This window comes from Gorilla gorilla, chromosome 18 (genome assembly GCF_029281585.2).
Source record: "Gorilla gorilla gorilla isolate KB3781 chromosome 18, NHGRI_mGorGor1-v2.1_pri, whole genome shotgun sequence".
Classification (NCBI taxonomy): domain Eukaryota; kingdom Metazoa; phylum Chordata; class Mammalia; order Primates; family Hominidae; genus Gorilla; species Gorilla gorilla.
Genome location: NC_073242.2, coordinates 69,406,565 through 69,433,525, shown reverse-complemented (window position 1 = coordinate 69,433,525; position 26,961 = coordinate 69,406,565). Strand labels below are relative to the sequence as shown.

Genomic DNA, 26,961 nt, shown 5'->3' with positions numbered 1-26,961 from the left:
GGGTGCTCAGGACACCATGGGTTACTCAAAACCACCAGGGGGCGCTCAGAACACAAGGGGGCACTCAAAACCACCAGAGGGTGCTCAGAACCACCATGGGGCACTGATGACAAGAAGGGATGTTCAGGACCACCTGGGGGTGCAGAGCCTCAGGAAAACAGCAGGTGCTCAGAACCACCAGGGGGCACTCAGGACACTGGGGTGGGGGTCACTCAGAACCACCAGGGGGCACTCCAGACACGGTGGTGAGGGGTAGCTCAGGATAGCAGGGGTGCTCAGAACCACCAGGGGGCACTCAGGACACTTGGTGGGGGTCACTCAGAACCACCAGGGGACACTGGAGACACCAGGGAGCCCTCAGGACACTAGGGGGAGCTCAGAAACACGAAAGGGCAATCAAGACACCAGGGGAATCTCAGAACCACCAGGAGGTGCTCAGGACACCAGGAGTCTCAGAAACTCTAGGGTGTGCTCAGAACCACCAGGGGGCCCTCAGGACCCCAAGGGATGCTCAGATCCACTAGGAGGATCTTAGGACCCCAGGGGGCTCAGAACCACTAGGGGGTTTTGAGGACACCAGGGGGTGCTCAGGACACCAGGGGGTGCTCAGAACCACCAGGGGGTACTCAGGAAACCAGGGGACTCAGAACCACTAGGGAGCACTCAGGACATGAGGAGGCACTCAGAACCACCGGGGACGATCAGGACACCAGGTGGTTCAGAACCACTAGGGTGTGCTCAGAACCACCAGGGGTGCTCAGAACCCCAGGGGGGCGCTCAGGACACCAGGGGCAACTCAGAATCACCAGGCCGTGCTCAGGACACCGGGGGGTGCTCAGGACCTCCAGGGGCGCACAGGACGCAAAGGATAGCTCAGAACCTACAGGGGGCGATCAGAACACCAGGGTCCGTTGAGGACAACAAGGGGCTCACAGAACACAACGATGTGCTTAGTAAACCAGGGGTTGCTCACAACCACCAGGGGGTACTCAGGACACCAGGGGGTGCTCAGGAAACCAGGGAGCAGTGAGGACACCAAGGGGCACTGAGAACACCACTGCTCCCTTAGGAGGCAACTCCAAATCAGGTCCCTGAGTGGGAGCAGGGAGGAGGGTTCCTCTTGTATCATCTTGCCACTAACATGTTGGGAGTTTTTCTGCTTCCTTTGTGGTTTCAATCATTGGCAGATTCTTCGGTATAAAGCAGAGCAAGTATAAAGCTCTGCTTTCTTGTATTGTGTCATGTTTTTGGCTTTGGATGCTACCAGAATTACGTTGTACTTTGAGAGGATTCATTCATGGTGTGTGCAATAGTGAATGAAAGCGGTAATTTTAGGGGTGGCTTTGAAAGCTATGTTAGGTGTGGCTGAGGGCAGTTTACAGGAAATGGTCATCACTATAGAAGGCTACTCATTTCTTTGCACATTTGCATAAGCAATTGTACTTTATGAATTAAAAACTGCATGTTTTCTTGGCCCTTTTTCTTAAATGGTCCCACTCTAAGGGCAGTAATGTAATCAAGCTGTGTTTCAAAGACCTCCAATCAAGTTAAGTCTGTTTAGTGAAATGCTTTGTAAAGAAAATGTACATCTATTTTTTTAGAGTCACCTTTACATTTTACATTGCTTTACAAATATTAATTTGGTAAATTTAGACTCATAATTGTCTTCAGTAATTTAAAATCTTAAATTCATGTCATGTTAAATTAAGTAATCCTAGGCTTCTCACTGTGAATTAGGGTTACTAAAAATTAGAATAGTAAGAGAGTATAATCAATTTATGGTGAAGTTTATAAAGAAAGATGAGGATATGTTTTTGGCTTAAAAATATTTTGTTTTCCAGTTTACAGGGCCTTTCTACTGGTTTTAAGATGACAACCGCTGTTTACATCTAACCCTTTTTTGTTGAACATCTGTTGAGTTTGTACTGATATTTCATAGCTAGAGTTTTAAAGTAAAAGCTCTAGTATCTTTGTATTAGTGTGAATGTGTGCTTGTATGTATTATGTACATATATATATATTTTTTTGTTATGTGTTATGGCTACAAGGTACAAAATTGACTTTAAAATAAATAACTATTTCAAATTAAGTCAATGAGCCCTAATGCATCTGAAGTACATGTAACTTAAATAAATATGTAATAAATAAGCTGGCTTCAAAATTATTGGTAAAATAAAATTAGAAATATTTTAACAATTATCAGAATACCTTATGGTTTATATCAATTGATCAAGTGATTTTATATTTAAAATTGCAGCTGGATGTTATATGGTGTGAAACATTTCTATGAAGATTATAAAATTATTAACCTATTTAAAACCAGAATGATCTTTGTAATTTGACAAATAAGATGTTTAATATTATTGTTTTAATAAAAAACAGGTAAATAGTTATTGGAAATACAATCATTTATTTAGTAAGAATTTTACTTAGGTAAACACCTGAAATTCATGAGTTATAATATGGATAACAGGGAAAAAACTTTAAAGGATGAGTATTATAGTTTTCATAAATGATCTAGGTAAGCTATTTAAAAAATAAATTAAGTTAATGTAACAAAATAAACCTTTTAAATAAACTTGTTCTACAATTTAAAAATCTAAAGTTTAATTAAATAATAGATATTGACTAAATGTTTAGGTCATTGCTAATCGTTTTAAAAAATGTATACTATAAGAAAATATTTTTGTAAAAAATTTGTTCTTACAAAAAGATTTTATTTAATTCAGAGGTTACTTATAAAACATCCTAAACATAACCAGTAAATAAGAGAGATGCCACTGCACTCCAGCCTGGGTGACAGCAAGATTCTGTCTCAAAAAAAAAAAAGAAATTTTTAGACATAGAGGAGTACTTTTGGTATGAAAGGTTAAAATAAAAAAATAAAAATAATTTTATATGAGAAAGAATCTTGTATTGCAACTTTTTATCCTAAAATAAAAATGACTTTATTTAAGAAAGAGTGATGTTTAGAATAAAACTATATGTTCAAGTATGACATAAGTGGTTTTGTAAGTCAAACTAAGGTTTGTAAAAAGTTAATTTATTAAAATAACTTCATATTATGAAGTTGACTATAATTAAAAGGGAAGTATTTATAATAGTCCTTATAGATTTGTAGAGATCTGGCTTTCATATAAAAATATATAAATATACTAAAGATTGGTTAGAATGAAAAATTGTCTTAAAGTATTGATTTACTCAATAAAATTATAAGATATTTTAATTTTTTAACCCAAAAGTTTAACTCTTACTGCATCTTGCCAGTTTTATTCTCTTTTGAGAAGGCTTGAGAGGATCTCAAATTTTTCATGAGCTCCTCTAACATTTTTTTTCTTATAGCAGTTAGCCTCTAACAGAGTTAACTTCTAACATTGTTAGCTTCTAACTGCTATGATTGCCTGATGCTAAAAATCTTTTATATTAAAGTTCTTAATAAAATGTTTTATTTCAATATAGTATTCTGCGCTCTTGGGTTTTTTTAAATGTCAATATTTGTCTATGAAACCAAAATCTTCACTTGTAATCCAAGACACATTCTTCCTATGTCTAATTAATCAAATACTTTGTTTCATTGGAGTTGACTTGCAGGTTATCTACATGGATTTCCCCACAGGGAAACAGTCACACTGCTGAAGGTGTTTTTCTCCCATTTGGTAAATGGCATAAAACAAATTTTATATTTTCTTGAAATACTTCCTCTGTAGCTGTTTTTAAGTTTTTCAACTACTTAGGAATACTGAGATTTTGAGAAAATATAAATTAATGTTATTACGTTAATGTAACTATCTGCATAACTTTTAAAGGCCTTGTGCTGCTACATTACTGATCTTTGATTCCTGGGTCTAAAAAGGATACACAACACTTTGGGAGGCTTTGGAGGGTGGATCTCCTGAGGGCAGGAGTTAGAGATGAGCCTGGCCAAAACGGCACAATCCCATTTTAATAAAAAATACAAAAATTAGCTGGGCGTGGTGGCGGGCGCATGTAATCCCAACTGCTTGGGAGCCTGAGGCAGGGAGAATTGCTTGAACCTGGGAGGCGAGGTTACAGTAAGCCGAGATTGCACCACTGCACTCCAGTCTGGGTGAGACTCTGTCTCAGGAAAAACAAATAAATACAATAAAAATAAAAAAGACACCGAGTCTTGCTAAATTTTAAACTCTGACAGCAAATGAAGCCCCATCTAGAGATGTGGAAGAAAATGACAATAAAAATTAATCACACACTTAAGACACAAGGCCAGAAATTGAATCTACTCAACCACTCCAGGCCCAGAGACTGTTACAGAAGAAGTGGTTTGTAAGAGTGTAAAAGCTAATTTTGAAAGATGAAATTACTTGAAAGTTTCTTTATACAGTAAACATTAATTGACAAGGGTTTCTTGAAGAATTAATCCACTTTTTAATTTGAAAAACTTATAAAAGTTTATGAGATCATTTGAAATTAAATTTTATGGTAAAAGTAATTATAATGTAATAGATTTATTTTTTCAGAATTGAGAGACAGTTTTAACTTCTCTCATGCTGTTCTTATAAGGGGTTATTGTTTAGAAAATTAATTTTTCTCTTTGAAAAATAAAAGTTTTTGCTTTCTTTCAAAATCACTGAGTTCTCACTGGACTAAATAAACAACTTACATTACAACAATCTGTAATCTTATTTTGTAATATCAAACATTGTAAACTTTTGATATTTGACAAACTTCACAAAATAAAATTCTAAATTCAGTCATTTGACCTCATTATTCTTTTCTGATATTAGGTCCCCAAAGCCAAAATTAAACATATTCAGCTTATTTGGTATAATTAAAATATGCAGGAAGCAATGTCAAATTTGCAAAAGTGTTTAACTTTGGACTATATTTAAATAAATGTGGACTATATAATTGGACCATATTTATATAAATTAAAGAGCATATTTTCCAAAATTGTATGAGATCCAAGTGATTTGATATGTCTTAGTATATTTTATCGCTAGTGTTTATGATTATTATGTAAAATTTCTGTTTATTGCAGAAATAACCAAATTTTCCCCTCAATTCTGTCTTTAACCATGGCTATTCTAAAACTTCAGTCATCCACAGTTGGTGTTTTACTTTGATTCTTTATCAAGTGGCTTATAATAATCTATAGAATTTTGAGGAGTACTCTTAAATATATGATTGTGACAATTTTATAAATTGTGCCATTGGTATAGAGATTAAAACTTCCAAGACTCTCATTGATACCTGATTGATTTATGATGATTGTTAATCTAATATTAAGCAGGACAGGACTTAATTGCATGAACTGAATTGACAGAAGACTGAAATTATTTTTATGTCTTATTCTTTAAAGCATTTGCTAATTACTTATGTTCTGTTTTTTCAGAATCAGGAAAAGTTTGTCTTTTAAGCTATTCACAGTTGTTAACAATTGAGTATGGTATACTTTATTAAGAAAAAAATAAAAACATAATATCTTCTTATATACATAATTTCTCCAAAATTTGGAAACTGTGAGTATTCTTATATCAAAATAGTTATTTGCATAGGTTCAATAAAAATCTGCTTTCTTCCATAACAGGGCACAATTGGAGACAATGGTCATTTTACTAAGTCTTTAACTTGAATTATATATTTTCATATTTACTTTATAAAATGAATCTAACCTGGAGAGCTGATAAAGCCCCTTGGGAAAACTGGCATGTACCTTTTTTTTTTTTACAGGGCCCTGAACTGTAATAAGTAAACAATTTAATTTCTGACAGACCCAGGACTCCCAAGTTTTCTTGGAAACTTGAAAAAAGAGAAAGTAACCCAATTCACATAGCTATCTGGTGGCACAGATAAAATATTGACTGGGCTTGAAGATTTTAATGATTCTACCCTTTGACTCATTACAAAAAATTTCTAGCAAAGTCAATTTATGAATAAAATTGCCTATGTACAATCAAAAAATAGAAAACAAAAAAGGAGAGCTAATATGTTAAATGATTATTTTGCTGCCTCTTATACAAAAAAACCAGGCCAAGTCTCATAAGCCTAAAACTGATTTTACAAATAAATTGGTCCTACTATGATTTTGTCTCGAATAAAATTGGGGAATTATAGAGAGAAATATTATTTCAAAATAAACTATAGTGCATCAGTTAATAGATTTTAACCTTGTCCAGTTGCTTTTCAATTTATATTATTTTCTACAATTTGGACTGAATTTTAAAGCGTATCTTTGCACAAGTCTCCAAAATAACGTTTTCAATTATTTCCCTTTTTAAATATTTTTCCTAACTTGAAACCAGCAGAATTTAAGCTGTGCTTTCTTACAGCTAGACAATGTAAATTCTTTATAAATTACCCAGCCTCATGTATGTCCTTATAGCAACCTGAACATGGACTAATACAAGCAACTTAATTACATATGAAGTCTCCTTTTGTACCTGCCTATTGTGAAGAGAAAATAAATCTTGAGACCCCAAAAACACTAAGCTAAAGAGAAGAGTCCAGCTGGTGTAATAGGAGATAGAAAGAAATTATTTAGGTAGATAGTTAGGATGAAAGAGTCTCTGGCAAAAACTTTTCTTCTAACAACAATCAGCTCAAAAATAACTTCTTTTCTAATCAGACACAGTTCAAAGAGATCACTTCTAACAAAGAGCAGCCTGAAAGATCAGGCTGTAAAATATAGATAAACAACTGTGGCAGAGAGGGTATTTCTGTTTGTAATCACCAAAGTTCACATACATAGGATGGGTCCCAATAAAAACACTGGGCCTTAATGAGCACATTCCTTTCCTTTTCTGGGGTCACACTGAGTTAGGAAAGCTGTTAGCTTGTACGGGGTTTGGGATGCCCCCAGCTGCAAGGAGGTACCTGGGACCTGGCATGGAAACTCCTCCCTCCTTTTTCAGCACATGCATGGTGGAAGGAGATAAGGAACGTGGAGCAGACCAAGCTAAGTCCCCACCTGCATAATAAAAGCATGAGATGGGGCTGCCAGAGACTTAGCTCTATGCAGATGGCACACCTGCTCCTGTTTTTGCACCCTATGTTGATGAGATACCCTCTCCCCAGTAGCACATTTATAAAAATCCTTACATTTTACTGCATCACAGCAACCCATTTGGGACCCCTTTCTGTGACAGAGAGCTTTTTTTTTCCTTTTACATATTAAATTTCTGCTCCAACCTCACCTTTTGTGTGTCTGTGTCCTTGGTTTTCATAGCCACAACACAAAGAACCTTCGGTGATATTCCAGACAACAAGGTTGCTTTACTGGAAAGGGCTTTGGGCAAATCTGCCTCCCATTCTATTCAAAGTCATTCCTCTGAGGCCCACATGAGACAGATACATATCTGATTGCTTCCTCTTCAGTATCATTTATGAAAAAATGAAGATTCACTAAGTCTGACTAAATTGTGGATTCAGTAAAATAATGCAACCTACTGTGTCTTATCTACTTCTAAACTGCAAAACCCCCTTTCAATTTGTCCTGTCTTGAAGGAAAAAAAATGTACATTTTACATATATTGATTGATGTCTTATGTCTCTCTAAAATGTATAAAAGCAAGCTGTACTTCTATCACCTTGGGCACATGTCTCAGGACTTCCTGAGGCTTGTCATGGGTGGGTTCTTAACTTTGGCAAAATAAATATATTAGTCTGTTCTCCTGCTACTAATAAAAACATAACCAAGCCTGGGTAATTTGTAAAGGAATGAAGTTTAATGGACTTATAGTTCCACATGGCTGGGGATACTTCACAATCATGTCAGGAAAGCAAGGGACATCTTACATGGTAGCAGACAAGACAGAGTTTGTGCAGGGGAACTCCCCTTGATAAAACTATCAGATCTAATGGGACTTATTCACTATCATGAGAACAGCATGGGAAAGTGCTGACTTACTGCAGGAGAACTACGTAATTTTATATTTCCCTATGTGCTTCTTTTTCATTACACATGTAAATTTTCTTACCATCCAAATTTCCCCTCTACCCAGCTTTTCCTCTGTGTATATTGAAAGCCCTAAAAATCGTCTTTAAGGAATGGCACTAACCACACACAGTTTCTGTGGTTACTTTTATTTTTCTTGCAGGCTGTCCTAACTTTGGGAAAATTAATTTTAATTTGATTGAGATCTGTCTCAGAAACCTTTGGTTTACACTAGGAAAGATCCCAAATTAGGAGCCAATTACTGTAAAAATCAGCCATACCACTCTGCGTGTGTGTGTGTGGGGGGGGGGTGGTTGGTGTATATGTGTGTGTACATGCATGTTTTCATTTCTGTGGGCTTTAAGCCATGTAGTTCTCTCTGTAAAGATACTTTTTGACATGACCTTTGAATAGAGAATTGTAAGAGAAATAAGAGGCTCCTATGAATTATCTGAAAGTTTCTGGACTCACCATGGATCTTGACTGTGTCATTGCGTCTGACAGTCCCAGGGAAGTGACTCTCTGGTGGTTTCATGAATCTGTGCTTGGGCTTTCCCTGCAGTTTACTGGGTATAGTAATGACAAATCACTGTTTCAAGAGACAATTTCAAAAGCATCAGATGCTGCTGAAAGAGGATTGTGAACCAGGGGACAGCCCTTTCATTCTGGGAGAGCAACACTGGGAGAATATGCTCTGTGAGCCCAAACAGCATCCTCCCCAGCAGAGTGAGGGCAGAGCTGCAGGGCAGGCCCAGAACCCACTCAACACAGACGTCAGCCCTGGAGCTGGTGCACAGGAGTCTGAGGAGAAAATTTTACCAGCATCTGAATTACACTTATTTCAAACAAAAATGCATGTTCTGTGAGTGTTTGTTTCACTATTAGAGGAGTTCTGTACTCATGAAGTTCTGGACATGCCAGCGGACAAATATCAGTAAACAAACATCAGAACTTGAACCTCAGCTTCCCACTGTTGCATTCTCCATGTGTCATCTATATTATTTCTCATGCTAGATCAGGTATTTAGCTATGAAATATTCCAGTTAATTAACATGTAAATAGCTTGAAGTCTACTGAGTTAAATACATATATTTTCTCCTGTTTTTCCCAGGTGTTCCCTCCCACACCTCCAATAGTCTCCACTATTATCATCGTCTTCTACGTCTTCTGCGATGCCCTGGAGATTAAGGATTTGATTCCATGACAGAGAGGAGGTACATTTCAATGGAACTTTGGTGAGAACCTTGGTTTTTATCCCATTTCCTCTGGGGCTCCACCAGTGCCTCTGGAATCATGGTTTCAGTGGCTTGCCCCTGTATGGTAGGTAATCCCTTTATTCTGTAGTGCTGATGAGGGAGGTGGGTCTGAACGCATTTCAGTAGTATGGGCTCTCCTTCTGTCTCAGACAGACACTTTCGGAAAGGAAGATTTTTCTGAGTGTCCTCATTCTAGAACAAAGGGATTCAATTGTATAGGAATGCGGATAATAGAAAACCTTCAGCCAAATTAAGGTTAATGAGATTAATTGAGCAATGGATGATTCATGAATTGGGCAGCCCCCAGAATCGCAGCAGATTCAAAGAGACTTCAGTGCAGTCACGTGGTGGAAGAAGGTTTATAGATTAGAAAAATGATGTACAGAAATCAGAAGTGAGGTACAGAAACAGCTGGATTGGTTACAGGTTGCTTTTGTCTTATTTAAACAAAATGTGCACACTCAAGAGTGTATGAGTGGTTGAGGTATGGCTGCTGGAATTGGCCAAGACTCCGCTATTGTTACAGGCTCATGCTCTGAAGTTGGCTTTTCAATCTTGTCCACCTATTCAGGTAGGTTACAGTTTGTCCGGAAGGACTCAAACACAGAAGTACGGAGTCCTTCTCAGGCCATATTTAATTCACTTTATCAGTGCCCTTCAGTATGTGGTTCCTGAGAATTTTACACGACAACACGTTTACCACACTGGAATTTAAGCAATCCAACACGTTTGTAGCTTTGTCTTGTAATAGGCTATATTTCATGTGGCAGCCTCGGCCTCAGTTTAGCTAACACTATGGCTTCATTTCTCTCTACAAGAACTCATTTCTTTCAAGATTTCCACGTTCCTGAAAGGAAAATAAACCTTTGGGACCACCAAATCACTAAGCCGAAGGGAAGTCAAGCTGAAAACTGTTTGGGGCAAATCCACCTCCATTCTTTCACTAAAATGATAGCTACTAAGGTTTTTAAAAGCTACAGACCTCCTTCAAAATTTGACCACAAGTAAAATCCTTGTGGGCCAAAGACAGACAGAGTCATTTCTCTGCTCATGTAAGTCAAATGCATATCTGATTGCTGCCTTTGCTCTATTGTTTCACTAAGCCAGATTAAGGCCTACGTGACTATTCCTGTAAATTGTGCATTCAGTTAAAGGCTAATCAGAAACTCAAATAATGCAACCATTTCTCTCAAACCTACCTATGATCTAGAAGCCCTCTCACCACTTCAAGTTGTCCTGCCTTTCTGAACTAAATCAATGTACATCTTATATACATATATTGATTAATGTCTCATGCCTCCCTAAATTGTATAAAACCAAGCTGTGCCCACAAGCTTGGGCACACATCATCAGCACTCCCTGAGGCGGTGTCACAGGCATGTCCTTAATCTTGGAAAATGAACTTCCTAAATCTATTGAGATTAGTCTCAGACACTCTTTGGTTTACAGGTTTGTTTTTTGTTTCATAACTTCAATTATTTGACATGCTAAAGAAAATTTGCCAAATAGCACATTCTCTTGTTTACGTGTTATTGTTGTTGCAAAAATAATATATTTTATATATAATTTATCATCTATGTACATTACCAAATTGAGTAGCAGATTTATTAGTAAGACCCAAAGTAATGAAAAGTTTGGATACCAATTAGCAACTTAGAAAAACAAATTATGCTACATTTGTTTGCTGAAATGCTACCTATTATTTATTAAAAAATAAACAATACAACATAAAAGGTTTAATTCTCAGTATTTCTACTGAGAAAAATAAGCCAAATAGATAAGAGTACATACTATATTATTTCATTCTTATAAATTCTAGAGAATAAAAACTAAAGAAATATGAAAACATCAGTACTTTTATAAAGAAATGGTAGAAGAAAAGAGGAGAAAAACAAAAATATGTCTGTAAAAGAGCAAGAGGAATTCTCAGGTGAGTTGACTTGTCACCTTCTTGAAAATAGAGATTTTCTTTATCAAAGTTTACTATTGTGCAGGTTAAATATGTGAATTTTATCGTCTGTCAATTAAAACTCATAAAATTTATTACAAGTAAACAAGTGAAATTTTAGACCAAAAAGGGATGATAAGAAGGAACAAATGAATACATTAAATATCAGATACACCAAAAATTTATCTGCCTGATGCCTAGATGTTTCTGTATTTTTAGGTAAACGCAGCAAAATCACACAGGTTCTCGTGGCAGGAAGTGGATTCTGCAAACCACACTAGGCCCATTTAGCTCTGTCCAATAGTTGGTTAAGAGAGCAATTGAGGCCAGCTGTGAGGAGCATAGGACCAGGTACTAGGACTCACTCATGCCAGATATAAGCCTTTAGACACATACATAGCCCCTCCATGTGTGGGTTCACTTTTACATCTGTAAATGAAGAAACCACTGACTGCTAAATAACATCATTTATACACATAGGTAAAAATAATTAAAAATATGATAGTTGTTAAATGTTTATCGCACAACAATTTCACATTAAGACAGCATTTTCCCAAACACAATCATTGTCATCAAAATCCCCCAGGACGCTCTCATCTACTCTGGGCCCTGCCCTCTCCTCAGGAGTCCCACCCCATAGCTTGCTATATAGTAGGTGACATGCAAATAGAGCCCTCCCTCTCCTGATGAAACCAGCCCAGCCCTGACCCTGCAGCTCTGGGTGTGGAGCCCCAGCCTTGGGATTCCCAGGTGTTTCCATTCAGTGATCAGGACTGAACACACAGGAATCACCATGGAGTTTGTGCTGAGCTGGGTTTTCCTTTTTGCTATATTAAACGGTGATTCATGGAGAACTAGAGATATTGAGTGTGAATGGGCATGAATGAGAGAAACAGTGGGTATGTGATGTGTGGCAATTTCTGACCTTTGTGTCTCTCTGTTTGCAGGTGTCCAGTGTGAGGTTCAGCTGGTGCAGTCTGGGGGAGGCTTGGTACAGCCTGGGGGGTCCCTGAGACTCTCCTGTGCAGGCTCTGGATTCACCTTCAGTAGCTATGCTATGCACTGGGTTCGTCAGGCTCCAGGAAAAGGTCTGGAGTGGGTATCAGCTATTGGTACTGGTGGTGGCACATACTATGCAGACTCCGTGAAGGGCTGATTCACCATCTCCAGAGACAATGCCAAGAACTCCTTGTATCTTCAAATGAACAGCCTGAGAGCCGAGGACATGGCTGTGTATTACTGTGCAAGAGACACAGTGAGGGGAAGTCAGTGTGAGCCCAGACACAAACCTCTCTGCAGAATGCTTGGGGGAAATCAGCTGTGGGGGGCGCACAGGACCCACTGATCAGAGTCATCCCCAGAGGCAAGTTGCAGATGGAGGCTGGTTTCCTGTCAGGATGTGGGACTTCATCTTTTTAGAGTTTCTCTAGGGAATCTCTCTAAGTTCAGAATTCTGTGCTTACCAATGTCATCTCTACATATTTTTAAAATGATTATTTTAATGTGAAAACCTATTCTCCTATGCACAAAACACAGATTGATGCTTACAGAGATGAAAAGCCCTCAACCATTGTCACCAGGATCAGAGTATTGAGGAAATTCAGGGATACCTGGTGAGTCTTCTCCAGTCAGACTCAGGACAGAAACCTCAGTGAGATTCCCTGACTAGGACGGTCTTTAGGAATTGTGATCACAGCCAATAGAGTCTGGGCCAGGGTCAGTGTCATGTAGAACCTCACAGTTTTCATGCCTGACCCTTCTCCTGACACTAAAGTATGCAACTTAGTATCAGCACTGATCTGGGGCCCCTTTTGCTCTTAGCCCACTCTATTTCTTTTTATTTGTTGTTGTTGTTCTTGCTCTTCCTTGTGCTGTTCGTGCTTCCTGTAAAATGGGGATGTGGTTCTTGCTGCCAAAGCTCGAGGTCTCAAGCCCATTCCCTGCAGCTGAGGTGGGGCTCAGGCTGTGGCTCCTGCAGCCACGTGGGAGAGGCTGATAGGACTTTCCTCTCTCCCATTGCTCAGCACCCTCCAGTGTGTCATGTGGAGACTCACCTGGGAATGCAAGTGGCCAACAGTAGTGAAGAGGATGAGCTTGTGTGGTCAAAATGGGATGTGGATGTGAAATTTGTCCTGTGCTGTGCAAAGTACCACAGAGTGAGTCACCTTCCTCACCAGCAGTGTTAGAAAGAGGGTGTGAAAGTTGTCAGAATCAAAATAGATCCACTTGTGTTAAAACCCTGACAAATGGAACTAGGAATGACAATGAAGGAGGTTTCCCATGCACATACTCCTGATAACAAGAACAACCATGAATGGATTCTGCTTAACCACAACCTTTGATAGAAGCCACCATGACCTTATAAAAATCACTTCTACAAGGACATCTTCCCAGCAAATCACTGTTTAACCCTATATTGATGCCAACCTTGGTATTGACTCTACAAGCAAGGAAAATCGTCTCAAAACAATTTATGTAACCCACCTCATTTTCACTCATAAACCTATGGATTGACATCCTGGAGTCACTGCTGCATTTGTTGTTAATTGTAATTAGCCCCTTTTACAATGTTTGTGACTGTTTTTCTCCGATGTCTCTTGGAAAATAAATAATTTACAAGTTGATGGCAGTAAAGAAGCTATTTAGGATATTTTTAACATCCTGTTGAATATTTCTGCATAGCACATCGATCCCCTAAAATACTTCTCTGTATTGGCATGTGATAAATCAGAGTATAATGCTGAAGGTAAAATGGAAAATACATGGGCTTTTGATGAATCAAGTCATAGGGTGATATTGTCTTTGCCCTTGAGGAAGCAGACCATGGGCTGTTAAGTTCTAGTGGGAGTACCTTTGGCAAAGGGATTTCATGAGTTTCTGAATGTTATGCTACTTTCAATTTAAGAACGCAACTTGTCATTTATTTTTACTTAAATTTTTCCAGAAGATATTTGGCAGTAAGGACAGGGTAGCATTCGTGTGATACTGATGACTTAGAGAATTATTTTGTAATTTCTCCTGTAAGGTATGCACATTGCTCACTCAATACAGAAGGTCAAATGTCACAGGTGGGAAAATAGGAATAAAGCAAATTTTATTAAATGTCATGACTGTAGTTTTTGGCAAGGAAGTGCTTCATGTCAACCTGAAAACAGACAGACAACAATAAAACATATTCAAACCCACAGGGAGTCAGACCTATGTCCTTCTTTCGTATAAGTACAAGGCTTTGCCACATCCAAACTATCCTTTAGGCTCGACGGTATAAAATGCTTTTGGACTGTGGAAGCTAACAGCTCTCCCCTCAGGCAGGGCTAAGGTATCTGGGGAATGCAGAGTTGTGTTCACGAAGAAGATGGCATTATGTCTGTCTTCTCCTGTGCCTGGTGACGGCTCTCCCAGGGTGAGTGTCTCAGATGTGGGTCTATGGGGTGAGTGTAGGTACATGTGACTGACAGGGACTGATTCCCCATGTACTCACATGCCCTGTCCCAGAAGCAGCTGCAGGAGTCAGCCCTGGACCTGAAGAGCCTGCACTGCCCCTCTGCATCACCTGCACTGTTTCTGGCCACTCCATCACAACCAGTCCTTACTACTGGGCCTGGATCTGCCGGCTCCCAGGGAGGGGCTGAAATGGATAAAATGCATTGCTAGGGGTGGTGGGAATCCATTCATCTTGTGGAAAATGGCAGCATCTCTTTATAAGGCAGAATCATGTTATATTGTGTACACATACCACATTGTCTTTATCCATTTGTCCATCGACAGACACTTAGTTTCCATACCTTGGCTGTTGTGAATAATGCTACAATAATTGCAGGAGAGCAGGTATCTTCACAAGGTGGTAATTTCATCCCATATGGGTATATTTCCATAAGCTGGATCCCTGGTCATATGGTATGTCTGTTTTAATTTATTTAGAAGCCACCACACTGTTTTGCGTAATGGTAATGATGGGAATGTAGAATGTCATAGCCACTATGAAGAACAGTTTTAGATTTGAGGTATAATCCAAAAACACATAGTGTTTGATCATGGTTCTCATATGAGGCTCTAATAAACCTAGTGGAAGTCCAGAAAGTTTTCCCACCTTGGGCAAGGATGAGTTTGCCCCTAATTATCTTTAAGGCAGAATATTTGCAGAATGTGAGATGGAGTCTGTTGGCAGGATTCAGGATGATTCAGTAATAAATAGTAATGGCACAGAAAAATAGGGAGTTAGAGACATGCAGAGAAAGAAAGAGATAGAGAGAATATGAATCTCGTAAGAGGAAAATCTGCTGGATATCAGTGTTGGGTTTTCATTCACAGAGACATCAGTGTGAGTGAGAAACCATGAAGTCAAGTGAGGAGTGGAGAACATGTTCAGTCTGAAAATCAGCATATTCTCAGAGGCACCCATTGCCCCATGACACAGGTGGAGAATTTTGGAAACCAGTGAAGTGTGAGTTCACAATAAGTGATGAAGTTATCATTTTTCCAAACTTTCATTAATATGCAAAGTATTTCTATAGATCACTCATGCACATACACACAAATGTGTTTTTGCATTTATGGATGTCTAGAGAAAAATAAGTGAGAAAATTTTTCCAGGTTGCAAAGATCTGTTTAAGTTGCAGATTCCATAGGAGAGTGTCTTTGAATGAATACTGGTCTATTAATTAAATAGTTCAAAATTCTCTCTGTTGGAGCAGCCTTCCAATTATGTAGACTTCTTTATTGCTTCTTGAGTTGTGAAACATAAACCCAAGGATTGACTTACTGGAATTCGACTGGTGTGTTCATAAAATTTCTGATAAGTTTTCTCCCAGTGATGTGAGAATAGCTTTCCTGTTTTTTTACTCAAGGAAATGAATTTTCACAAGGTTTCAGGACATCACATTTCAGGTGTTTTACTTAAAGAGACTCTGCCTGGGTGCAGTCAGCTTTCTTCTAACCATGAACTTACTTCTTCAGCAAACCATTCAGTTTGTGCCTCTATTAAGAATCACAAAGCTTTTAAACTTCAATGCACTGAAAATCATGCCTCTTGAATTAAATGTGGATTGGCACTGACATGAATTGGCCACTCTTGGATATGTATCCTATATTATGGGCTCAACATATTAGTGGACTGAGAATCCTCCATTAGCTGCCTCTGACTGTGGCACTGACCAGATTGAGAATCCTCAGAGTCATCCATGGAAAAGAGAATCCTTAGGTTCATGGGGTTTTTGGAGACATTCAGGTGAGTGGAGGGGAGAAACAGGACTGGGGGTGGCCAGCCATTTCAACAATACTTGGAATGATTAGCATCTAAGTATAAAGGTCTGCATCACTCAAAACACCCTGCATGACAGGCTGACAGGAAGAAATCCAACCCCACAGTGGCTCCATAGCAACTCTTTAGTATACTTGGTAATGAAGCTCTTTCAGGGAAGAAACGTCCACTCAAGGGACTCAGTGATGCTTCTCTGAGCTACAATAAACAGTGTATTGGACCCAGGTTTCTCTGAGTTCAATGTGATGATTACACTCAGATGCTGCTCCAGTGAGTTTAAATGAGCATGTGGCAATTTAGATGGGCCTGGTTGTGTGGTATGTTATATGTAAATCTGAACTATGTAAACATAAAGGGCATGTCTGAACTAGTGTGAGGGTGAGAGATCTTAGAGGCCCCAAACCTCACACTCTTGTGCTTATTTGCTCCAGGAACCTCCAGGTTCTTCGAGTGAAAATTGACATAGATCCTTTCCTGGATAAATCATCCAAAGACCTAATCTCTGAGAAATACACATGTACATTTCTCCAGATAGACCATCCAGGGGAAAGACATATCTAGAACCTTATCTGTATTGGGTAAGGTAGTCCATCTCCATTACAGACCCTCCCAGCAGCCTTCCTTTATCATGAAATTGGATAAAATTAGCCGATACTGAAATAATCCTATAATATTATAGCCAGAAAAGGGAAAGCATCAGTTTCATTTCTGGAGACTCTGCATATAGGTCACAGCCCAGAGAAAAAAAGGATGATTGAATTATTAAGAATCAATTGTAAGAACATATAATACTTCCAGGATGCACACTTTGTTTTCTCACCAGTATAATCTGGGTTAAAGATGAAAGTGTGGCAGTGCACAGACTCTATCTGAGGAGGAGAACATAGGGAAACTGAAAGACAATGGCAGAGAAAAAGACAAGGACAGTAGGAAAATCTGAAGCCTCTGACATAAATTTTTTGAAGACAAGGTCTTGGCAAATCCATTGACCTCAGATTCTTTTATCATGGGGCATTTTCAGGGTTCCTAGCTGAGAAAAAAAAATCATGCACTTCCCAAGTCTCCACTTGTATTCTGTTTGCCTTAGATCGCTAAGAGAAAAAAGCCATAAACCTAGGCCTAGTGTCTGTGTAGGAGGAGCTTTTATAGGCTAGAAAATAGTAAGAAAGGAGAATATGTGTTATTGGAATAGCATATACAAAGGTGTCTTTATTCTGACAGGTCTGTATCTGTACCTGCAGATATTCTCAGATGCAACATTCAACTGCAGGAGCCCAACGAAGAAACTAGGCATTCCCCAAATCCTACAAGTTTTTGTATTCATTATGTGTCCACTGATTCAGGAAATGTGAAGCTTCAGAAAAGGGACTCCCTTCTGAGTCATAGAATCTTTTCTGTGGGTATCCCTCAGTAGGTTTAGTGAGGCTAATCAATTGTTAAAAGACATGGTGTCGGCAGCATATGGTGTCACTGTCAGAGAATTCTAAACCAGGACACAGCCACTTCATGCTGGGCTAGAGACTCTGAAGGAACATATCTGTGAGCCCCGACAGAAACCTCATTGCAAGGCAAGAGCCTGGGTGAAAAGGGGCACTTGGGAGCCACCAAGCACAGGTTCCAGCCCTGCAGCAGGTGCACAGCTGGGGAGGAAGTTTCCTCTCAGGGCCTGGGTTTTCCTTTGTCAGGAAAAAACAATCTAAAATAACTGTTCAAAAAGTCGCTGACGTGCTTTAAATATTCTATCACATCAAAACCATTCATATAACTTGAGGCACTGAGAACTATTTTTTGAAGTGGGTTTCTAGAACTATAATATCTTAGTAGTGAGAATATGAAGGATGGGCATGTTTTTACTAATTCTATGGGTACAGATTAGTTGAAGAAACTTCATTCCTATGAATAAGAAATTCAGATTTCGGTGTTAAGTAATGTTGCTTACATTGTGTGAGTGACAGGGCAGTAGTGGATCTGAGAGTGTGGCAGGTGCACAGACCAAGTGAGTCAGAAATCAATATGGAAAGGTGAGGGTCTGTGGATATGAACTGAAAGTATGTAAATACTTGACAAAATACTAATAAATGGAGTTCAAAAATAACCCAAAATTGTTCTAAACACAAATTCCTTGAAAATTACTTTGGGAGTAGAGAGTTCATAATGGACTCCAAACTCCTGCTTTATCTTCTTCTGATTCCCATTGTCTGTGAGATGAGAAAATCAGCTCTAATTATGCATCACAGGGCAAATCTGTAAACCAACAGTGTTCAATAGAATTGAAGATCCTGGGGGATCAGGACATGAGTCAGGTGCTGGAGACAGTGTCTCAGGAGCACCCAGTAGATCTCAGAGGTCCCTCCTGGACACTCATGTGGGACATAAGCGTCACTTTCTCAGAGTCACCAATGAGCTGTGCTGGTGCCTGATGGGTCCAGGAAAAGACCAAGGCACCTGCTCAGTGTGATGGAGAGTGATGGTTCCAAAAATGATCCAGGTGGTCTCTATGCTAATCAAATATAGGCTTACAGTGAGGAGTCTGTTCTATATGGGCTTATTCTTCAGTGAAAGGATGTCTGTCCACAAATGTTTGTAAATGGAGCAGGGCATGCATTTCCTCATGCAGGATTAGGACTTCGACCATCTTCATCTCACTCTTGTAAGGCTGATGTGTCATTTATCTTCCCTTTCTTATCACGGATTGGGCTTTGAGTTAAGAAAGGCTTTGTCTTATGAATATGCAAATATACTGATATCCACTGAGGTAAATATGTTCTGTGCCCTGAGAGAATCACCTGAGAGAATCCCCTGAGAGCACATCTCACCATGGGCTGGACCTGCAAGATCCTCTTCTTGGTGGCAGCAGCCACAGGTAAGGGGTTCCCAGGTCCCAGTAATGAGGAGGGGATTGAGTCCAGTCAAGGGGGCTTTCATCCATCCTGTGTCCTCCCCACAGGTGCCCACTTCCTGGTGCAGCTGGTGCAGTCTGGGGCTGAGGTGAAGAAGCCTGGGGCCTCAGTGAAGGTCTCCTGCAAGGCTTCTGGATACACCTTCACCTACTGCTACTTGCACTGGGTGCGATGGGCCCCTGGACAAGGGCTTGAGTGGACAGGATTTTAGTTATTTGAGATATTTTTCATACAACATTTATTCTGCAAGCAAATTTCAGGGATTGTAGAATGAATCACATTAACAAATCTGATACAGAACTTCCTCTGAATCAATCTTTGTAAACATCAATTTCTGAATCAACGTTGTAAATACTTCGGAACACAAGAACAAGTTCACATTTTAACTGTACTTTTATCTCTATTTAAAAAATGCCAAAAAATCTCATTTTTTGCATGTAACGTTTTGAATTCCCACCATCAATGCATGACATTTCTTGTTTTTCCACATTCATGTTACCATTTATCATCATGAGTATTGTGAGTTTTAGCCATGCTGATAGGTGAGTAATGGCATCTAATATTTATTTAAATGCACATGTCCCAAATTAAAAAATTTATATTAAACAATTTTTATATAATTTTTGCTGAGATGCCTTTCCTGATATTTGGTTCATTTTTATCTCCATTGTTTTCTTTTCATTAGTTGTAAGTTTACTTGCATATTGATTATAAAAGTCATTTAACAAATTGAAAGAATTGATTTAACAAATATATGACTTGGAAGTATTTTCTCCCAGTCTGTGGTTGCCTTTTTCTCTCTTATCAGTAGGTATTTCAAAAAATATGTGTGTGTGTGTGTGTGTGTGTGTGTGCACAAATTTAGACAAAAACATAAAAAATTATTCATTCATAGATCATGTTTTTGGCATTATATCTGAAGTCTCATTATAAAATACACTAATAGTGATTATTTATTCCATGTCTCTAATCTCAGGACACAATCAACTCATGGGTGTTTAGCCTTCACCTATTGATTGGAGGAATATCTGCCTGAGATATTTGGAATACTTCTATAAGAAGACCTGTTCTTCTTCCCATCGTTTCTTTGTTTAATCATCTATTAACATCCATATTGGTTTATGGATGTCTGTTTCATACTCTGAAGAATATCCATGCTACATTATTCATTTTCTTGTTCAAATCTCCGCAGCTTTATTAGGTGCTGGGAGCTCATTTAGTTTGGATCCTGCATCCTTACAGCAAAGCTGATCCTTTTGTTTTTGAACACTTCCCTGTTTCCTGATATTAAAATATATTCTAAGCTTGTTTCTTTATCACCTTTTTCATACATAGAATTAGCCATTTATATAAAGATTGCTTGTTTCTGATTTTAAAGAATAGTGTTAAAATAAAATATTGTGATAATGGGTATGTGTGTTGTTAATGTGGTATAAGTACTTCTGGGACCTCTCAACCTTCTGTTCTAGTAAATGAGCATGTTTATATGAATCATGTTTATGGACCCATTGAAACTATGTATCTAACCTTCTGTAACTTGATTACATTAAAAATGAGCACACACTGGTCTCTCCACCCAACTGTGCTGCCACATGGACCTTTCTAACCTTCCTTTCCTGACTGTCCATAACCATCCACTACAAAGTGAGGAATCCCATCCAACCATATGCCATTTGATTACTTAGTTGCACGATTTCAGGACACATGCATAGCAGTTTCAGAAATGTAATGCTGTACCCTTGTAGGAAACATGTTCATCTACTAGATAGAGTGCTTATGTGTGATTTCTTTACAATTGAAACGTAGAGAACCACCTCATTTTCAAAGTTGCTTACTTCAGGAACCTCATTTTCCACTTTCTTCAGTGAAGTCATTTCAATTGCACTGTATAGTTTCATTTATTTGAAATTCTGTAAAAGTCAAAACTATACTCAGGTAAACAGAGAGGATATTCCAGGAATTTAGAGAGTGGGTGTGAAATAAGTAAAACAGGCCTTGTTTAAGAAGAGTTAAGACTATTTTAGTGATATGCAATGGTTGAGACAAGACACAATTAATTTGTCCCAGCTCATAATTTTGTGATGGACAATATAAACCTAAATATACACAATTAAAAATATATTTAAGAATTCATTAACCCCTGGATAAAATGCAGACTGTACAAAATTATCTAATAACATATTTGGGAGTGTGGGGATATTATGAGATGCATGCAACAAAGGAGGAAGTAATTTTCCTCATTTACATATAAGATGTTTCCATTTACTAAAGATATTATTTTGAAAAAAATCAATTTTCTACTTGACCCAGGTTTTCTCTTCCTGACAAGCAAGTAACCCAGAGGATTCCTTTTCTTTCCTAGATTGAGAAAGATTTTTCCCAAACGTCAGCTGAGTTCAGGCATACCCTGTCCCTGAATGCTCATTTACCCTCAAATGGGTACACACACCTGTCAACATGTGTGCTCTTCTGTCAGACAAACACACCTTTACTCATGTGGATTCTTCCATCAGACAAACACACATGTCCCCACATGGACTCTTTCCTCAGACTACCACATATGTCCTTACATTTACTCTTTCCTCAGAAAACAGACATTTCCTCACGTTTACTCTTGTCTCAGACAAGCAAACACGTCCCCATGTGAACTCTTCACTCAGATAAGTACACATATGTCCACATTGACTGTTTCCTGACACAAGTCCATATATCTGATGTTGAAATATGTTGCGAAAAGTGATCTCAAGATAATGATAATTATAAACCCCCTCCCTAACAAGGTGTAGATCTGCATCATTTTCATTGTAACTCAACTTTGCCACATGGTCAGGAACAGTGGTTTCCAGCTCTAAGTGTACTGATTACAGAGAGATGTCTGTTTTCTCTGGAAATGTATTTTTATGTTCTTACTGGATGTATTTGATGATAATGTTTTCTACTATGAAGATACCTGAATAGTGTCCACACTGTAGAATAAGAAAGAGTAATTGGCAGATTAACCCTGTGCCTCCAGACCCGGGAATCCTTTGACCCTGCCCTCCCTGAAATGGAGACACAGAGGACAGATGAGCAATGCCGAGCGGTGCACCCATGACCACAAAAAGAAAGACATGGAAATGTGTCCCCTCCCCTCCTCATGAAAGGCAGCTCATCCCCTGTTCCTTCAGGCCCTGGTGAGGAGCCATCCCATGTGTGCGCCCTTCCTCAGTGTCCACACCGTGGGATCTGCACTGATCTGGGCTTCCCTTCTCATCACCCTCAGTATTAGTGGCCCTTGTGAATCAGGTCCAGCTGGGGCTGCTCCACATGCGGCTGTTGTCAGTCCATTCTCTCTGTGTTTGCAGAAGTCCTATGTGAAGTTCACTGGTGGAGTCTGAGGGGGAAAAATTGTACAGCCCAGCGGTTCACTGAGCCCCTCCTGCAAAGACTCTGGATTCACCTTCACAGATTGCAGCATCAGCTTGGCCCAGCAGACTCCAGGCCTGGGGTTGGTGTGGGTGGCAACAGGGAGAAATTCAAGAGGAAGTTTTTACATGCACCCTTACGTGCACGGTCTCACTGACATCTTTACTTCTTTTATCATGTTTGTTTTGTAAATCACGAAGAATGGTGCATTCTTCATCTATTCTATACTTGTTAAGTATTTTTGGCATCTTTTAAAAAACTGGTAACTTTATCCTATGTAATATCCCTGTTAAGTCCTAAAAGTCTTTTTTGATATCTATTTTTTCTTAACTTTACACAGCTACTATAGATTTATTTTGGTTAACATTTTCATAATCCATGTTTTCTCATCTTTAGTTTTTACATTTGTGAATATGTACTGTAATTTTCTAATACATAGCTTCTAGTTGGGGCTTGTTTTTTTAAATCAACTATAGTAAGTTCTATTTTTAAACTAATATTATTTTTCTGTTATCTTGTTTAAATTAGCACTTCACAATGACGTTTATTTCTCTATTAACATATAATCTAATTCACTTTTATAAATATTATATTGTTTACCATAAGGTTTACAATAAGAATTGTATATAATTAGATTGTATAAGAAGTGTATATAATTAGATTCTATAAGAATTGTATATAATTAGATTCTAATGCAGATACTGTGATGGCCTTGATATGAAGAACAGAGACAGTGTAACTGTGTGCTTTGAATTCCTCCTTCTCACCACTCTTTCTTGTTTATTCCCAGTTTGCACTTACATATGCTACAAAATATAATATGTAATTTTTTATTCCTTTTACAGTTATATAATATAGCAATTACAAAGATAAAAACTGCACTTCATCTTGATTTTCTCATTTTGTACAGTCTTAATTTCTTCGTATAGATTTATGTTTTGAATGTATATCACATGGCTACTAGCAGAGAAAGTTTGTTAAAATGTGCACTGAAGCATGAATGTGCTGACAATAAATTGTCTCAAGATCTTTTTTTAATGACAGAATTTTATTTGCCTTTCACTTTTAATGAAAATGTAATGCATGTAGAATTCCAGTTTGCATTTCACTTGTAATTTATTTTCTTGTGTTTATTATTTTATTCATGGAGACGATCACACATTACATTCTGCTGGGCCTTTATAACCACATTTCTATGAATCTAGTCAGGGTTGGATTTCAAGTGTATGGTTGCCACGGCTATCAGAGTTGAAGTCAGCTCCTCCTGTTCACAAAAAGTTCAGGTTCCTCCAGTGATACCCACTTTTGTGTCCCGGTTTGGCTCTTCCCATTTCTCTCCCCAGAGAGAGCCTGTCTCTTTCATCTGTGGCAGGTGCATCCTGCTGACACTTTTACTTGGTGATTGTTTGTGGGGTGAAGGGACTTGGACACAGGGGGATGTTCTCCAACCTTCTGACCGAGCCTCCTTCTTAGCTATGGGTGGTGAGAGTGGCTCTGAAGCATGATCTTCCAAGTGTTCCTGTTCCTTCCCTTCTCCAAGTCAGAGTGTCTCTTCCCAGCCACAGTGGTTTTTCGTCAGTGTCCTCAGCTTCTGACCCACTGTCCTTACCCCACAGACTCAGGACTTCATTCCTCAGGAAAGAGATGGGAGGTGATTCTGGGTAGAGTTTCCTTGGTGTCCTCTGTTTCCTTGTGTTCTAGTTGATTCTACCAGTGCCTGAAGGACACAAGATTTAATAAATGTCTCCCACATATTGTGAAGGGAGATTCAGCATTGAACACAGCTGCTATTCTTCCTCCCCAGTCAACACCACAGGACAGCAGGTGGGTGACTTGTCTGGGGATTTCCCCAATTCTGTAGGAAAAGCCTGCAAGTGCCGGGAGTTTCACACTCTCACACCCTTAGCACATACATCCTCAACAACTCATGAAACATTTCCAGGTTAGCTTTTTCTTATCTTCAATACTATACAACGAGTGGCACCTGCTCCAGGTACTCTAATAAATGGACCCTAGTTCTCTCTGCAGGCCCCTATTTCTCAGATTTCAGGGTTTTTTTCCCTGTGACATCAACTCAGATCTGTTGAAGCGTTCATTTTTCATAGTTGTTCAAATTTCCTATTAATGAGGTCAGAAGAAGATCATTTTCTCATTTTTTTTTTACATTCCCATGCTTAGTATTTGCTTTCTAAATAAAATTCAGAAACGAAGACAAAATATCAAATATCCACTATTTGGTGCATTGTTAAACAATTTGAGAAATATTCATATACTGAAATACAATGAACAATTGAAATCAAGGCATGCCTCAGTCACATAAGAATGTGAGGACATTATCAAATAATTGTGCTGAGTGTAGGAAGCTAAAGAATTCACAGTAAATCTCCTGTGATTTCATTTGTATAAATTGTAGAAAATGCAACTATTCTAAATTAACATGGAGAAGATCTGAATTTTTCTGAGAAAAGTGTGGTGAGAGTAACAAGATGGTGAAATAAAATTACAGAGAAGTGAGAGAAAAAAAATTAGAGGTTAATTTAATTGCTAATAGCATAATTGAAGTGCTGATTCAAAGGCTGCACACATATACCAACATTCTCCAAATTGTACACTATAAATTTGAATTCACTATGGATTGAATTTTTGAATAAAGCAGTAACAAAAAATGAGTATATTGGCTGAGGAAGAGGAAGAAAGAGATGAATATTGACACTTGAATAATCACGGACTCCTGAAAATACACACATGTGAACACTGATTGCATATTTCAGGTAAACACTAGAAAAAGCAAAGTCACATAAAGTTGTTATGACAGGTGAGACATCCTGAAAACCTCACTAGGCATGTCCCACATCGCCCTGGAGCTGTCTCAGGGGAGCAGTCTCCTCCAGTGTTTAGAGGCACAGACACAGGTAATAGGGCTAACTCTGGCCAGATGTGTGATATTGGACACATTGCATAACTGCTCTGTTATGTATGTAATTCATCTTCTCTACAAATGTAACATTGACACTTGCACTGAATATATTCTGCAAATGTGTAAACATTAAATAAGATGATGACTGCTAATTGATCATCAAGGCACAATCACATAATCTGAAGTTATATTTTCCTGAGAGATAGGATTACCTCCAATGTTTTCTGGGATGCTCTCATCTGCTCTGGGCACTGCCCTCTCCTCAGCTGTCCCACCACAGAGCTTGCTATATAGTAGGAGACATGCAAATAGGGCCCTCCGTCTGCTGATAAAAACCAGCCCAGCCCTGACCCTGCAGCTCTGGGAGAAGAGCCCCAGCCCCAGAATTCCCAGGAATTTCCATCTGGTGATCAGCACTGAACACAGAGGAGTCACCATGGAGTTTGGGCTGAACTGGGTTTTCCTTGTTGCTATTATAAAAGGTGATTTATGGCGAACTAGAGACATTGAGAGGACGTGAGTGAGATAAGCAGTGAATATATGTGGCAGTTTCTGACCAGATTGTCTCTGTGTTTGCAGGTGCCCAGTGTGAGGTGCAGCTGGTGGAGTCTGGGGGAGGCTTGGTACAGCCTGGGGGGTCCCTGAGACTCTCCTGTGCAGCCTCTGGATTCACCTTCAGTAACCACTACACGAGCTGGGTCCTCCAGGCTCCAGGGAAGGGACTGGAGTGGGTTTCATACATTAGTGGTGATAGTGATTACACAAACTACGCAGACTCTGTGAAGGGCCGGTTCACCATCTCCAGGGACAACGCCAAGAACTCACTGTATCTGCGAATGAACAGCCTGAGAGCCGAGGACACGGCTGTGTGTTACTGTGTGAAACACACAGTGAGGGGAAGTCAGTGAGAGCCCAGGCACAAACCTCCCTGAAGGGGTCCCAGAGACCACCAGGGGGCGCCAGGACACTGTGCACGGGGCTGTCTCCAGGGCAGGTGCAGGTGCTGCTGAGGGCTGGCTTTCTGTCATGGCCTGGGGCAGCCTCATCGTCAAATTTCCCCAGGGAACTTCTCCAGATTTACAATTCTATACTAACATTTGATGTCTCTAAATGGAAAACGTTTTTTTTTTTGTTCCTTTGTTTTTGTAACAAGAGGAAACACCCTCACCTCCACAGAAGCCAGGGTGTTACTTTGGGGGCAGAAATAATCCTTTCATGGTCAGGATGAGAGTCCTGAGGAATCTCAGGGAAACCTGGAGAGTGTTTTCCAATTAGACTCAGAGCAGAGACCTCCATGGGAATCTCTGATTAGAACAGGCCTTGAGCTCTGATGGGAGCCAAGAGAGAGGCTCACCCAGGGTCA

At 39.2% G+C, this 26,961-nt stretch overlaps 1 pseudogene and 1 gene segment (V, D, J or C); both read left to right on the top strand.

Moving 5' to 3' along the window:
* Positions 1-11,909: 11,909 nt before the first annotated feature.
* On the top strand, positions 11,910-14,748 carry LOC129527360 (immunoglobulin heavy variable 3-23-like; annotated as a pseudogene).
* Positions 14,749-26,019: 11,271 nt separating this feature from the next.
* On the top strand, positions 26,020-26,506 carry LOC129527359 (immunoglobulin heavy variable 3-11-like). The segment is given in 2 exon segments: positions 26,020-26,080; positions 26,178-26,506. Coding segments are annotated over 2 exon segments (375 nt in total).
* Positions 26,507-26,961: the final 455 nt, after the last annotated feature.